Source organism: Serinus canaria, chromosome 8, assembly GCF_022539315.1.
Source record: "Serinus canaria isolate serCan28SL12 chromosome 8, serCan2020, whole genome shotgun sequence".
In the NCBI taxonomy this organism is placed as follows: domain Eukaryota; kingdom Metazoa; phylum Chordata; class Aves; order Passeriformes; family Fringillidae; genus Serinus; species Serinus canaria.
Window position 1 is genome coordinate 24,089,836 of NC_066322.1, and position 16,256 is coordinate 24,106,091.

Sequence of the window (16,256 nt, forward strand, 5' to 3'; positions counted from 1 at the left end):
CCCAGCTGAAATTTCCCCACCATGTTTCCTTCCAGCCCGAAGACTCTGGCAGTTACACCTGCATTGCCACCAACGCTGCAGGGGAGGACACACACACGGTCACCCTGACAGTTCACGTGCTCCCAGCTTTCACTGAACTGCCTGGAGATGTAGCCTTGACCAAAGGAGAACAGCTCAGGTTAACCTGCAAAGCAACTGGGGTGCCTGTCCCCAGAATAACATGGACCTTTAACAATAACATCATTCCAGGTGAGTCCCTAATGACCATTTGGCTGCAGGTTATTTTCCCCCATGCAGCATTGCAGTTTAGGGCAGGGAAGAAGAAAACTCTAGCTGGAATAAACTGTTGGTGATTGTGTGAGGAATATCTAGTGTTATGCAATCATGTAATTAAACTGCCTCTGAGACAAAGCTGTAAGGAAGGTAATTAAAACATGGTCCCTCTTCTGTAGACAATAATGTAGCACGTTAAAAACATTCCTATTTGATGGTATTTACTCATCATCCAGCAACTGATTCGCAAAATCACAGGGCAGCTGAAGTGAACAGGTGCATGTGGACAAGTGTCAGAGCAATGACTTTCTGTCCATTCCTGGAGTGTCTCAGGGATGCACAATGCCCCATAGCTGTGCACTGTGAGCTGTGTACATTTCAATGCCTGGAATGACCCTTTCCCTGCTCTCCCTCCAGCACAGTACGACGATGTCAATGGGCACAGTGAGCTGCTCATCGAGAGGGTGTCCAAGGAGGACTCTGGGACTTATGTGTGCTCTGCAGAGAACACTGTGGGCTCGATCAAAGCCATTGGCTTTGTGTATGTCAAAGGTACATGAAATTCGGCAGTTGTGCTTGTTGCTGGACAGCTCCATGTAACCACTGGGTTTGGCTAGTGGAGTCAGAATGGAACGGGTGGGAAGGGACCTTAAAACTCATCCAGTGCCATGCCCTGCCATGGGCAGGGGCACTTCCACTAGCCCAGGTAGCTCCAAGCCCATCCAGCCTGGCCTTGGGCACTGCCAGGGATCCAGGGGCAGCCACAGCTTCTCTGGGCACCCTGTGCCAGGGCCTGCCCGCCCCCACGGGGAAGAATTTCTCCCTAGTATCCACTTTGAACCTACTTGCTGTCAGTTTAAAGCCATTCCCCCTAGTACATAATACCTTGCCAATGGCTAAATGGGAAAAATCTGAACAGGTTGAAATTCCCCCTTTGGAAAGTTAGAGGTGAGTGATCCCTGCCAGCTGTTCTCAATTAAGAACATTTTATTCTGGCTTTACTGTTTCTCTGCCATCTCTTGTTTTTTAAGAGCCTCCAGTCTTCAAAGGGGATTATCACTCCAGCAGAATTGAGCCCTTGGGTGGCAATGCCATGTTGAATTGTGAAGTCAGGGGAGATCCCCCTCCAACCATCCAGTGGAGCAGAAAAGGAGTGGGAGTTCAGATTAGTAACAGGATCCGGCAGCTTGTGAATGGTTCCCTTGCTATCTATGGCACTGTGGTGAGTCCTGCCCCTATACTGTGAGTGTCTGCTTTGAACTTGATTGATAAAGTTGTTCCTGATCATATTGGTTTGAAAGAGTCAGGCTAGACATTTATCCTGTTTTGCTTTCACCTTTAACAACTGTTTTAATTCAGACTGGAATTAGATTCAAATTATTGAGGGAAAAACCCCCATGGGGTCAGAGTTCTCCCTGCTTGTCAGAAGGACTGAATTTACATACTGATTGTTGGTGTGGGAGGTCCTGGTCATGATCAGTTAAATGGGACCTTTGCTCCTGACCTTAAGAGAGTCTGGCTTCTACAGGTCATTGGGAAAGCAATTGCATTCTCCTTGTGCAAATCTCTTATTCAAATCTAAATTCCTAATCTGAACAGCAAGACTCCTGTTTTTCCCCATGTACTTATGTCTGTCTTTTGAATTGGGATTAAAATTCCCTGCCAGGAGGGGCCCTGAAGACTGAGCCCCTGTTTTGTTCCCCAGAATGAAGATGCTGGCGACTACAAGTGCGTGGCGACCAATGACGTGGGTGTGGTGGAGCGCAGCCTGACACTGACCCTGCAGAGTAAGGCTCAAAGGGAGGCTTCCTGCCCCTTAAGGGAGCGCAGACCTGTCTGTGGGGAGGTGCAGGAAGCTCCTGGGGGATTGTTTCAGGTTGGGCACTGCCCTGGAGGTTTGGACTCATCTCCTCTTCCATGGAATTGTAGAAGGGCTTGGGTTGGAAGGGACATTAAAGATCACCTGCTGTGGGCAGGGATACCTTCCACTAGAGCTGGTTGGTTCTTGAACACTTCCAGGGATGTGGCAGCCAAGAGCTTCTCTGGGCATCTTTCATCATGAACATATGAGAGTCTGGTCTAAGCTGTGATTGGTCAAAGAAGAGAGGGATGTAAAAGGTGGTTGAGTCTCATCGCAGAAACCAGTGTGAAATGAACTGAATCACTCTCTGAAAAGGGCCTGTTTATGTTAGTTCATTTAATACAACTGGAATAAACTAGACTCTCAATTTATATGAGGTGGATCCTAATTCTCTTTGACAATATTTTAGAGTTTTTCTTTGCTAGTGGGATAATTTCTAAACATGCCCTTCCTACTGTAGCCTCAAGCATTGTGGGACTGTTCCTTACCCTTCAGTTGTCTCTGGACATGAATAATAACATCTTCCTGTGGGTTTTATTAAAAACAACCCATTTTAGCAATAAAGAAGAGCATGTGCTCTTATGGCTGGGCCTTAATCTCAGCTTTAGTCCTCAGATTGTAGCATGTTCAAACCAGTTTATTGTTGGCATTGTAATGTGCCTGGTGGCAACTGGAGACATGGTTCAGTGGTGAACATCGGTGGTGGTGCTGGGTTGATGGCTGGACTTGGTGATCTGTTTTCCAATCTTAAGGAGTCTGTATTTCTATTTAGCCAGCAGGGGATCAGCAATAATAACTTTAGTCAAAGTAAACTGACTTGGGATTTCTCTGCACTTGCTTTAATACTAAATCAATTGGGCCTGTGCCCATGTACTGTCACCCAAAGAACCCTTTCTCTTCAGGCCCCCCAGTGATCACTGTAGAACCGGTGGGGACCGTGCTGGAGGCCGGTGCCACAGCGGTGCTGGACTGCCAGGCCAGGGGGGAGCCCCCTCCTGCCATCAGCTGGTCCCGCCAGGGACAGCCCGTGCTGGGTGACGACAGAGTGACCCTGCTGCCCAACGGCTCCCTGCGCATCGCCGCGCTGCAGAGGGAGGACACCTCCCAGTACGAGTGTGTGGCCAGGAACCTCCTGGGCTCTGTCCTCGTCACAGTGCCCCTGACTGTGCAGGGTAAGTGCACAAAATAGCAGAGTGACTTTGAAGCTGGTAGATGACAGCATTAATCTGGATCAAATGTCGTCAACATTCATCTTGCCCACGTTTTATGGATGAGATGTTTGATCTTATCTTCTTTATAACATTAGGTTTACCCTAAACATAGTCTGAAGTGCCAGTGGGGGTTTCTTTGATTAAATTTTATTCTATTATACTCATCCAGCTGGGAAAGATAGAGGCTGTGAAGAGTGAGAGACAACAATTATAATGAAAGGATCTTAAATCAGATCCTATCCTCAGAACACGTCATAACTGAACTGTGTCTCTAAAGAAAAGCATTTAGGAACATATGCAGTAATTGTTTCTGAACTATGGTAAGAGATTTGTGCACAATAATGACATGAAGTGAGGTGGATTTCCAAGGGTCAGGAGGTGCAGATTTCACTTCTCTGTGTCGGCCTAAGGGAGCTGCAGGCACCGGCAGTGCCCAGCAGCATCCCTGCTCCCGTTGCAGTGCACGGTGGGTTCTCCAGCTGGCTGGAATGGCGGGCGTGCAGCGTCACCTGTGGCCAGGGCGTGCAGGAGCGCGTCCGGCAGTGCGACAGCCCTGTGCCGGCCAACGGGGGCCGCGGCTGCCAGGGGCCCCACAGCGACCTGCGCAGCTGCCACCGCCAGCCCTGCCCAGGTACTGCTGCCGGCACACAGTGCCACGAGGGTCTGGGATGGAGGGACCCTAAAGCCCATCCAGTGCCACCCCTGCCATGGCAGGGACACCTTCCACTATCCCAGGTTGCTCCCAGCCCTGTCCAGCCTGGCCTTGGACACTGCCAGGGATCCAGGGGCAGCCACAGCTTCTCTGGGCACCCTGTGCCAGGGCCTGCCCACCCTCACAGGGAACAATTCCTTCCAAATACCTAATCTAAAGATCTCCTTTTCTAATTTAAAACCTTTCCCGTGTGTCCTTTTGCTGTCTGCCCATCTAAGTCTCCCTCCCTCTGTTTTGTAAACCCTGTTTAAGTACTGAAAAGCCACAATTGAGACTTTTAATGTGCCTTGCATTAAGTGCCCTAACAATGAACTTTTGTCACCATGGATCTTCATGGCAGATTAATTTTTCTAAGTAGTTGTTAATTTTGGAAAGAAAGAGAAAATAGAAATAAATACTGCAAAAATAATCTTTAATGAAAACTGGGCTTTTTCTGGTCCTTAGTGGATGGGAGCTGGTCGGAGTGGGGGCTGTGGGAAGAGTGTTCAAGGAGCTGTGGCCAAGGGAACAGGACAAGGAGCAGGACCTGCAGTAACCCCCCAGCTCAGCACGGAGGGGAGCCCTGTGAGGGCAGCGCTCTGGAGTCAGTCATGTGCAACCTTAGGCCTTGCCCAGGTAAGAGAAGAATAATTAAACCTTATTTGCATGAGGGGCTTCACATACAGATCTCTTTGTTTCTCCAAACCCAAATTATCTCAGCTTATTTTTAGTTGTTAATTGCTTTTTTTTTTTTTTAATTGAATGACACAAGTTCTTGGAAATAGGAATCACAAAAGTAAGTGTAAGAAATCTCATCAATTTATTTTTTTTATTTTTACACCAGTAAAAATACCAATTTGTATTTTTCTGTTTTCCAGTACTTGTTACCCACATCCTCACAATGTAAATTTTCTCTACTCTAAACCTATCCTGCAAAGCCAGTTAAAATAAGAAAATAACCAAATCCAAACCACCAACTATTTAAAGCTGTGGAAAAATGACTGTTAGTAATTTAAGACCTTATGTGTGTATTTTCCTCTGTTGTTATAATTTTTAGCCACATTTTGCTCCCAACTACCTGAATGTTCAAGTTTCCTTCCTGTCCCATGTGTATTTCCCACATTTGACAGGGTGTAGTTTATTCAGAGCCTTCACCATTGACATATTACCTTCTGTACAATTTGCAATGTTTGATTTTTCCTTTTTTCCCTGGCTCTGCTGCCACTCTGATGCCAAATTCTCATCCGGGGGCCTGAGACTCATTTCTCTAGGCTTTGGCAGGAAAATCAGCCCTGGCTGCTGCTCTCTGGCAGCTTTTAGCCAGACTGCCTTGGCCCTGCTCAGGCCTCCATCCTACCCAGGGAACTGGGAAACTCCAGGTTTGATTAAGCATTTAGTTCTGATGTTCCACGATGGTGGTGAGGTGATATAGCTAAAAAAAGAGAAAGGGAAGAGTCAATCTCTGCTTGTCAAAGTGCTGATTGTTTGGGCCACTGCATTTTGTGGGGAATTTGGGATATCCCGGGTGTGTGTCTGTTCTGGGGCAGTGTATGGGATCAGGGATATCCTGGGTGTGTGTCGTTGGGCGTGTGGGTCAGGGTGGGCAGTGTGTGGGATCAGGGATATCCCGGGTGTGTGTCTGTTCTGGGGCAGTGTGTGGGATCAGGGATATCCTGGGTGTGTGTCTGTTCTGGGGCAGTGTGTGGGATCACGGATGTCCCGGGTGTGTCTGTTCTGGGGCAGTGTGTGGGATCAGGGATGTCCCGGGTGTGTGTCTGTTCTGGGCCAGTGTTTAAGCTGTGCTGCCCTTGCAGTGGCCGGCGAGTGGAGCCCCTGGGGGCCCTGGGGGCCGTGCAGCACCACGTGCGGTAAGGGCAGCCAGACGCGGCCGCGGCTCTGCACCAGCCCGGCCCCGGCACACGGCGGCCCCCACTGCCAGGGCCCCGACACGCAGCTCCAGCTCTGCTTCCGCCGCCGCTGCCCAGGTGAGACCAAACTTCTCCTTCCCTTCCCCCCGTTCTGCCTCGCACGTGGTTAATGCTTTCAGGTTCTAAAAGGCTAATCCCTGAAAAACCTCCCCTTCAAACTTTTGATTGTCACTGACTCTGTCACTACATAGCATCTGCTATAGATCCTACCATTGGACCCCACCTCTTCTCCAAATGAACATCTAAGCTCTCTGAGAGACTGAGCTTTAAGGTCCCTTCCAACCCTAAGCTTGCTCCAGAGGAGAGGGTCTCCAGCCCTGGAAGCAGCTCTGGGACCTCCTCTGGACCCTCTACCAGCAGCTCCATGTTCTTCCTGTGCTTCTGGCCTCAGGGCTGGAGCAGCTCTGCAGGTGTGGGTCTCACCTGGGTAGGGCAGACAGGCAGAATCCTCTCTCCCCTGCTGCCCACACTGGGGGATCAGCCCAGGGCATGGGGGGTTGTGGTTCCACTTCACATGGCCAGGGTTGGTCCAGCTCTCACCCACCCCCCAGGGAGTAATTTCTCTGTAGGGAGAAATCCCTGAGTAGCTGAGATGCTGTAGAGTCATTGCCATCCATTGCTCAGTTTTCCCCGATGTAGCACTGCTGTGCTGTGCTGCTACAGGAGTCAGGGGCTGTAACTGCTGTGCCTCTCTCCCCAGTGGATGGGAAGTGGTCCCCATGGAGCAGCTGGAGCTCCTGCAGCGTGTCCTGTGGGGGAGGCAGCAGGCAGAGGACGCGCCACTGCTCCGACCCAGCCCCGCAGTTCGGGGGACACAAGTGTGAGGGAAGTGACATACAAATGGATTTTTGCAACAGTGATCCTTGCCCAGGTAAGTGCTTTGGGTTGGGCTGTTCACCCACTCTCTGGGTTTGGTGGTTTTCTTTTGGGGGGAAAAGAACCTAAGAAGTTACTCTCAACAAAAGTACTTTCCTAGCTTGACTGTCTGGTTTTAAATCCCCGAGGAAGATCAAATCTGACTTATTCTTACAGTTCACGGCAACTGGGGCCCATGGAGCAGTTGGGGAACTTGCAGTCGGACATGCAACGGGGGCCAGACAAGGCGGTACCGGAGCTGTGACAACCCACGGCCGGCCAGCGGTGGCAGGGCCTGTGCTGGGGCTGACGTGCAGATCCAGAGGTGCAGCACGGACCTGTGCCCAGGTCAGTGCTCACAGCAGCAGTGGCAGTGCAGCTTTCCCTGGAAGGCATCAGGGTACATGCTACATGAGGAATGTAGACCACCTGTGGAAGTGTCCAAGGCCAGGTTGAACTGGGCTTGGAGCAACCTGGGACAATGGAAGGTGTCCCTGCCTGTGGTAGGGGTGAGACTGAATGAGCTTTAAGGTCCCTTCTAACCCAGACCAGTTTGAGATTCTGTGCTTCTGATGGCAGGAGTGTTCACACCTGCCTGTTACAGTGGTTTTGTTGTCCTTTGAGCTATTCCGTTAGAACCTTGGTTCCTCCAGGAAGGAATTGACTTCAGCATAAATGATGCAGCCTGAAGTGTTTAAATTGAAAAATTGCTTTCTTCATTCTTTCTTCTGCAGTGGATGGAAACTGGGGGCAGTGGCAGTCATGGAGCCAGTGCTCTGCTTCCTGTGGAGGAGGAGAGCAGACCCGAGTGCGCCTGTGCAGCAGCCCAGCCCCATTAAATCGTGGACGTCCTTGCCCAGGGGACTCCTCCCAGATATCCAGGTGCAACACCCAAGCGTGTCCTGGTGAGTATTTGCAGTGACAGTGTGGTGAAAGCCAGTGGCATTCATGATTTCACTGGTGCTATCTCTCATCTTGGCCAGTTGACTGGGTAATTTAATTTTTTGGGCTTAAATCTGCCCTGCAACTGAAGCCCAATTCTCTCTCCCCTAAAATAGCCAACAGCACTTATCACATGGGCTTGTGTTTTGCCTCTCCCCCACCCTATGCACAGGTGGGCCTGCACGTGCCAAGGGCAGCATCATTGGCAATATCAATGATGTGGAATTTGGGATTGCTTTCCTGAACGCCACAGTAACGGACAGCCCAGATTCTGACACCAGAGTGATACAGGCGACGATCACAAATGTCCCTCGGACTCTTGGTAGGCCTCTTTGACTTTGATCTTTTTTTTTCTCTGAATACACCAATACCTATGGTCTTCTGGTTTAAATCTGAAGGGTTATACTAGTTCTAGATCTTCATATTCAGCTCCTGTGCCATGTGGGTCTGTGATAAGATCAAAGCTCCCCGATTTTCTGTGGTGTTTCCTTCAGGCCCAGCGATGAGAAAGCTCGTTTCCATACTCAGCCCGGTTTATTGGACAACTGCCAAAGAAATTGGCGAAGCAATGAATGGGTTTACACTCACTGATGCTGTCTTCAAGAGAGAAACTCAAGTGGAGTTTGCAACTGGTGAGTTGCCTGGGATAGATCAGCTCTTTCTATGTCCAGTAAGCCGGATAGAGGCTGCTTTTCTGAAAAGACAGCAGAGGACCATTGCTGAAATTTGAGTCTTGTGCTTACACTAATATTTTCAGACTGACTGTAGCCTTCTGAGCTTTATTCCACCTTTTAGAGCTGCAGTTTGAAATGTGTCATGTCTTTTCTCATGGGCATGGTACACCTTACAGAATGTAAGTATAAATAACTGGTCAGGAGACTCCAGTTTTGATTCCATGAGGCTGTTGGGAGTTGCTGTTGGGGAACATGTGACAAATGAGTGTGCTGTTAAACTGCCAGGTGAGATCCTGCGCATGACGCACGTTGCCCGGGGCCTGGACACAGACGGGGCCCTGCTGCTGGATGTTGTTGTGAGTGGCCACGTGCTGCAGCTCCAGTCGGTGGCTGATGTCAGTGTCAAGGTAAAGCTGCTTCAGGTACCACCACTGCTCTCGCGCATCTGTACTTCTCTCACCCAGAGGAAAGCAGGAGGCACTGAGTCCTGCAACCTGCTGTACTGTATGGGACTTCTTTTGTGCCTGGTTGAACTGATGATGCTGATGTTGCCTTTGAAAGCAGAAAGTTCTCATAAGGATTGTGGTGTTAGTCTCTCAAGAGTTTGAGATGTTGGCAGGTAGTGTTGAGGAGGGTCTTCAGGGCAGTTACTGATGGCTGGCATGTGAGGGTTGCTTTGGGCAGAGCTAGAAAGGTGCATCTTTAACCTCTCTTAGTAATTAGTAACAGTATTTTACTGTATTAATCCCACCAGTATTTTACTGTATTAATCCCACTATGCAATACATATAGCTGAAGTTGTTGATATTTTGGAAAACTGCAATATGTAGTAGGACCAATATTTTTACCCCTCTTCAGTGGCAGATTTTTTTCTCCACTTGTTTATTTAGCACATTTGTCAGTACCTGATTTCAAATAAAAGGCAAATATTTAGACCTCAAAAGATTGTTATTGAGGAGTAAGATATTTTTTAGAAATCTTCTGCTGTGGCTTCCGTCATGAGGATCCTCAGTACGTCAGTCTGTATCTTTTTTTTAAAGTAATTGACCAGGCAGCATTAAGATTCAACAGTAAAAATAAGAGTGAAAAGGACCTGTGTGCGTGCAATACCCTTTGTTCAGCAGTTAAGATAAGCCCCTTTTTCTAAGCACATCTCCCAGCTCTGAAGCACAGGCCTGGGTGGTGCTGGTGTGGGAGCAGCTGAAGGCCAGGGTTGTGTTGCAGGATTACACAGAGGACTACATCCAGACGGGTCCTGGGCAGCTGCACGCGCACTCCACGCGCCTCTTCGCGGCAGACGGGGTCAGCGTTCCCTACACCTGGAACCACACCATCACCTATGATCCCTCCAAGGGCAGGATGCCCTTCCTGGTGCAGACACTGCGCGCTGCCTCCATCACTACAGAGTACCACCCGCTGCAGGAGGCCGTGGCTTTCAAAATCCAGGCTTCCATTGCAAAAGGTATTGTTCTAGGCCTTCCCAGAAATCAAACAATGGGGAAAGACTGTCCTCTCTGCCTAGAATTTGTTGAGTCACCCATTGTCTCAAAAGGAAATTCTGTGAAACTTGGGTAGCTGCAGTGTAAATCCCAGGACCTAACAGTCTTGTTGATGTACCCCTAAATTAACTCTTAGTTAGCACTGATAACTGCTGGCTTTTTTGAACCTGAGTGACCAAAGGGGATGGGCATGGATTTATGTGAGCAGATTTTCCCTTGAGAAGCTCTAATTAATGACCAAACTGGCCTGTTACTTCTTTTAACACCATTTGGGCTTTTTTTTTTTAATGTGGTAGGGAAATTATTCTGGTTTGGAAGTAAATGAAACAAATGAAGCAGAGGGATTGCCTGTCTCAGTCTTTTTTTTCAGTAACAAGATTCTAAATTAAGTATAATAAGGTTTATCCCACTTGCCAGATTCATTGTACAATTTGAAAACCAAATACATTTTTTTTCTAATTTAAAAAGAGATCTGATAAAAGGGAGTCTCTGGGTCAAGATATGCCTGTGATTAGATCTGGCTAAGCCTTTACTGAACTAACATTTATTTCCTCCAACAATTAAGATACTGGTGTTTGGGATTTTTTTAAATTTCGTTTTTTAAATTTCAGTTTTCAAGCAGCCAAAGCCCTGTGTCCTTTGAGGAGTCTCTCCCTGAGTTTTTCATTGCAGTTTGTAGTACAGGGTTGTGTTCTTCTACAGTGATCTCCTAAGATTTTTGACATGGTGACATTTCTTTGGTTTGTGTCTATTGTCCACCTTCTATGTGAAGTAAAACTGAATGGTCTTTATTCTTTCAACAATGAACTTTCCAGGATGCATTAGGCTTGGATAGGACTTGCAGCTCACTCAGAGGGAACCCCCACACACCTGTTCAATGTTATTCCAGCCAGCACAAGCCATGCAATACTGACTTCTAGTGCCAAAGTAGAAAAACCACTAAAGGCTGGATTTAAATTTTCTGGTTTGGTGTTGAAATATAATAAATACTGTGAAATTGCTGGGCTGCAATTCTTACTGTTAAAGTAATGAAATGGCCATATTTTTATGTACAAGTGACGTGTGCTTCCTTTATCATACAGGGGATCGGAGCAACCAGTGCCCTGCGGGGTTTGCTTTGGACTCGTCTGGGCCTTACTGCTCGGGTAAGGACTGACATGGCTGGGTGTGACCATGGACTCCTGGAGTGCTTTGGGTGAGAAGGGACCTTAAAGTTCCCTTCTTGCCACCCCTACCATAGGCAGGGACACCTTCCACTAGCCCAGGGTGCTCCAAGCCCTGTCCAGCCTTGGACACTTCTTGGACAGCTTCTCTGGGCACCCTGTGCCAGGGCCTCGCCACCCTCCCAGGGAAAAATTCCTTCCCAGTATCCCATCTGTCCCTGCCCTCTGGCAGTGGGAAGCCATTCCCTCTGTCCTGTCCCTGCAGTCCTTGTCCCAAGTCCCTTTCCAGCTCTCCTGGAGCCACTTTAGGTACTGGAAGGGGCTTTAAAGTTTCCATGAAGCCTTCCCTTCGCAAGGTGAACACTCCCAGCTCTCCCAGCCTGGCTCCAGAGCAGAGGGGCTCCAGGCCTTGGCAAATCTCCATGGTGTCCTCTGGACCTGCTCTAAGAGGTCCATGTCCACCTTGAGCTGAGGGCTCCAGAGATCGACACTTTATTAAACCACCAGAACCTACATCCCCTTTATTTAGAGTTCAGAGTATGCACTTCAAGAAGTGTGAGTGATCCTTGCTAAAAGGGTGTGGATCTAAGGGCAGCTGAAGATGTTACTTCTGTCCTCACCTACAATATGAGCAGTGCCCAGACAGCTTTTAAATCAGTACCTCAGGCACACCTGGAGGACACTGAGCCTCAGGCTCTGCTGAGCCTGAAGAGCAATGAAGGACCTGTGTGTGACCTGTGTGGAGGAAAGGCTGAGTGTTGGCACGTGTTCCTGCTTGGGGCATGGAGGTGGAGAGAAGCCCATGAGTACTGTTTGTCTCTTTAAGAGTCAGGGTTGTTTTAGGGAGAAATCATCTGAGATGATTTTGTGGATTTACTTCATTACTTCTTGAAAGATTGCAGATGAAAGGAATTGCTGGATCTAGTTTTGCCCTGTGGGCTTTACTAGTTGCACACCTCTGAGGGAAGATCAGATTGGAGCAGTTTCTTGGGAAGTCTCACTGGTTTTTGAAACATTTTCTTGTTCCAGATGAAGACGAATGTGCTGTGGGAAATCCTTGTTCCCACACCTGTCACAATGCTGTGGGATCCTACTACTGCTCCTGTCCCAAAGGCTTCACTATCTCTGCTGATGGCAGAACGTGTCAGGGTAAGAAAGGTGCTGCTGGGGACAGCTTGGATACAAATGTCCTTTAGACAACTGAAGGCCTTAAAATGCCTTAAGAGGCACTGAAATTGCTAAGGAAAGGTTTTATTCAGGCCATTTTCTCATTATATGAACACAATTTCTTGGTGGTATTCTATTTCATACCTGAATGTACTTGCAGTCACGTGTTTGTAGTTGCTGGTGCTGAAGGCACAGGTTGGTGTGTCCTTGTGCTGGCTGGGCAGAGTTTGCAGCTCATTTCCCATTGCAGACATTGACGAGTGTGCTCTGGGGGGGCAGAGCTGCCATGCGGGGCAGGACTGCGAGAACGTGCCCGGCTCCTTCCGCTGCGTGCTGCGCTGCGGGAGCGGCTTCCGCAGGACGCCTGACGGCTTCAGCTGCCAAGGTACGCCTCGGGTCACCGCTCTCTGCAGCTGGAAATGTGCTCTCATGCAGCTGAAACTCACTTTAGAGGGCGCCTCCAAGTACCTGTCTATACATTTTCATTCTTAAGGTTGTGGATTTTGGGGGGGTTGGTTTTTCTATAGGTTTGTTTTGTTTTTTAATCTTTTGCTTCTTCTGTCTTTAGATATAAATTTAAAATTCTGTCAGGGAAGAAATTAGCATTCTTGGGTTTGCGTCCCATGTGCATTTTCTTGTACAAAGATGGGAGAGCAGCAAACACTCCTGAGCAGAACTCAGTCAAACCCTGCTCAGGTAGTGCCCACAGGGTAACTCCCAGCTCTGGTGCCAAGGATTTGTGTTGTTCCACAGACATCAACGAGTGTCAAGAGTCCAGCTCCTGCCACCAGCGTTGCTTCAATACCATAGGAAGTTTCCACTGTGGTTGTGACCCAGGATTCCAGCTGAAGGGCAGAAAATGCGTGGGTAGGGATGAAGTTCTGAATGTCCATTCCCTCTTTCCAACAGACAAAGTTCAACATTTATTTTTTACTCTATTGTCTTATGAAAGAAAATGCTGCTATGGATGATACACTTGATGTACATTTTGGAATCTGTCAAGCAGTAGCAAAAGCCAGAAGCAGCAAGATTGGGCTGTGTGATCCATGTGCATTAAATGATTTAATGTGTGGACACAGGGTAATTTAATTACATAATTTAGTCCAATCTTGCCTTTTTTTTTTTTGCTTTTGTTTGAATAAGATGTGAATGAATGCAGGCAGAATGTGTGCAGGCCTGACCAGCTCTGCAAGAACACCCGTGGTGGCTATAAATGCATTGATCTGTGTCCCAGTGGAATGACCAAAGCAGAGAACGGGACTTGCATTGGTGAGTAGGAGCATTAATGCACTGTGGCTATGGGAAACACAGGGAAAATGATATTTATTTTTTTAAATAATCCTGAAGATTGTCTATCTCCAGTTATTAATATTTGTACGTACTAAAGCACCAACTTGGTTTTGCTTATGGAGCATCTGTATTTACCTTTTTTTGTAGTTGGTATTAAAAAGCAGATGCATCCTTGCCACCTCTAGTTTTCTACTGTTCTTAAGCAAGAACAGTGAGATTTCCCTTGGTGCCTTTTCTGTGTTGGAGCCTTGATTTCTATCAGTTATTCATTGACTGAAATGTTTTGCTCTGTGTGTGCATGATTTCTTAAGAGTTTGGCTCAGGAGCTCTCAGTTTAAGATCACAGGTCCCTACTGCTTATCAGGGAGGGTTTTAAGCACAGCTGATCTTGTAGATGGTACCAAATCTTTTGTTCCAATGGAACCATGATATAATTTGGAGTGGAAGGGACCTTAAAAATCACATATTTCTTACCCCTTGTTGTGAGCAAGGACACCATCCACCATCCCAGGTTGCTCCAAGCCCCTTCCAGCCTGTGCTCGGGCACTTGCAGGGATGGAGCAGCCCCAGGTTGCTCCCGCAGCGGGGCTGTTGCAGAGCTGTGACTGTTGCCTTGCCGTGTGCTGCAGATGTTGACGAGTGCCAGTCGGGGTCGCACCAGTGCCGCTACAACCAGCTGTGCGAGAACACCCGCGGCAGCTACCGCTGCGTGTGCCCGCGAGGATTCCGTGCCCAGGGCACCGCCCGGCCCTGCGTGGGTAAGCTGCCACTCGCTCCTCTCAGCCCTGTGCTCTGCTTTTGCCTGGCTTTCTGCTGCAACACCCCAGCAGTGCTGTCCCTGGGCAAGACCATGCTGTAGAGAGTTTGCTCTGTTTCCAAATTGGCCGTCTAAAACAAAGCGTTCCATTCTCAACAGTCAGAGCTAAATGGTTCCAAACAGAGACTGGTTTGGGGCTGTGCTTTGAAAGCAAAGTGTAAGAGGGACTCAGAGCACTGGTGGATGGATGTGGCAAATGACCACTCTACAGGAGGCTTCAGTTATAAAAATCAGGTGGGGTTTGTTGATGTGCTGGCTGTGCCCTGGCTCACTGCTGAAGGCAGTCACACAGGGAGTCATGTGGGTTCCCCTAGGGAGCACACCTCAAGGAGCTGCAAGAGGCCTGACCCAGAACTGAGTTTGGCTCCTGAACAGCCCAAGTACACCTATCCCCCCCAATCAGGACTGCCAGCGGTGTTCCCCAGCAGGCAGAGCACAGGGACCTGATGTGCATTTTTCTCTCAGTGCTCCCCTCCTGGTATGGGTGGCTCCCAGCAGGGAAGGAATAGGATCCCTGGCACTCACTGGAATGCCAGCCATGCAGTAACTCCCTGTGCCATCTTGGCATAAAGCCACCCAGGGTTTTCTCCCACATCATGGAAGACTCCAGAGCTCTGACGTGGGGAGTTTAATGTATGAGGCCAGGACAAGTGGATAAGCACTTCCCCTGGCATTTAAGAGACTTCAGGAAGGCAGTAGGATCATCTAGAATCACCTTTACTGCATTTATGTCAAATATTTAAAATGTAAGAGCTGACCTGCCCTGATAGTGAGGATTTCTGAATGTGAGTTTGTGACACCAAGTGAGGCTGGTTTTGGTTGCTGTTATGTATCATGTCAGAAAAGCATTCCTCCCTGATGACTGCTTCAAGATTAGCTTTCCAAAGTGATAAATAGTTTTTTCTTATTTCATTTTTTTAACAACCTCAGATTTTGGATTGTCAAAAGTCAGGAATGTTAGGGATTTTTTAAAAGAGATTAAATTGCACTAAGAAGTGTTTGGTTGTGTACCAAGATATTATATTACTTCCGCCATCTGCCTCTGTACTGAAATAAAACCAATCCCAGACTCTTAACTTAAATATAAGCCATTTAAACTCCTGACAGGAAAAAGGCAGGTAAAGTCTAGGACTGTAGGTTTTCACAAAACACCAGCAGCCTTAAAGCTGCCTTCTGACCAAGGGCCACTGAAAGCTCCCTCCTAATGTATTTTTATCCCTTGAATTTTTATGTTCCTGAAAATATATTTAAAATATAGATTCATCCAAAGTATTATTTTTTTTTAATAAAATCCAGTTTTTATTGTCATTTTTGACAGTGAGCACAGGGAGGAGTTGAAAACTAAGCAGGGCTCCAGCTGAAACAGGAGAAGTGAATTTTGTTCCTGCCTGTGCCATTTTTACCCTGGCTAAAGCCCTTTGTGCACAATTCCCTTTTTTGTTTGTTGGATGGGGATAAGATGCTCTTTTGTCACCCCCACAGAGCTGTGGCTGCTCATTTACCTGAATTACAGCATTTCTGGGAGCTGTGTTGTTTTCTCTCCTCTTCACATAGGTGGAAGGGCTTTGCTAAAAGCTGCTATAATGCAGATTACACATGTGAGGCTGTCAAGAATATAAAATCAGGTACTGTTTTTCAAATAGAGAAAGCCTGAAAACGTAGCTACTTCAATTTCAAAGTAATTTTACCTTGTTCTTGTAAGTATTAGGGTTCCCATGCCTCAGCAGCCTCTCCTCACAGGGGCAGCCCTGGAGCCAGTGCTGGTGACTCCCTGCAGTCAGTTCTGCTTGTATTGCACAGGCTGGTCTTGCAAAAGAAATTGCTCAAATTTTCACCTGTTGTCTTTCATGATTTCAATGAAAATCTCCTGTTGCTTATCCACAAC

The 16,256-nt window shown here is 47.9% G+C and overlaps 1 protein-coding gene across 1 annotated transcript in view; it reads left to right on the plus strand.

The window, feature by feature from the left end:
* The window catches only part of HMCN1 (hemicentin 1), a 165,321-nt gene that overhangs the window by 142,219 nt on the left and 6,846 nt on the right, over positions 1-16,256 (plus strand). Inside the window, 21 exon segments of the mRNA XM_009088425.4 lie at positions 36-249; positions 691-825; positions 1,305-1,495; positions 1,979-2,060; positions 3,037-3,306; positions 3,806-3,976; positions 4,502-4,672; positions 5,851-6,021; positions 6,665-6,835; positions 6,997-7,167; positions 7,554-7,724; positions 7,934-8,083; positions 8,256-8,393; positions 8,721-8,842; positions 9,660-9,897; positions 11,017-11,079; positions 12,127-12,246; positions 12,515-12,649; positions 13,018-13,131; positions 13,408-13,533; positions 14,184-14,312. Coding sequence (XP_009086673.3) covers positions 36-249; positions 691-825; positions 1,305-1,495; positions 1,979-2,060; positions 3,037-3,306; positions 3,806-3,976; positions 4,502-4,672; positions 5,851-6,021; positions 6,665-6,835; positions 6,997-7,167; positions 7,554-7,724; positions 7,934-8,083; positions 8,256-8,393; positions 8,721-8,842; positions 9,660-9,897; positions 11,017-11,079; positions 12,127-12,246; positions 12,515-12,649; positions 13,018-13,131; positions 13,408-13,533; positions 14,184-14,312 — 3,253 coding nt within the window.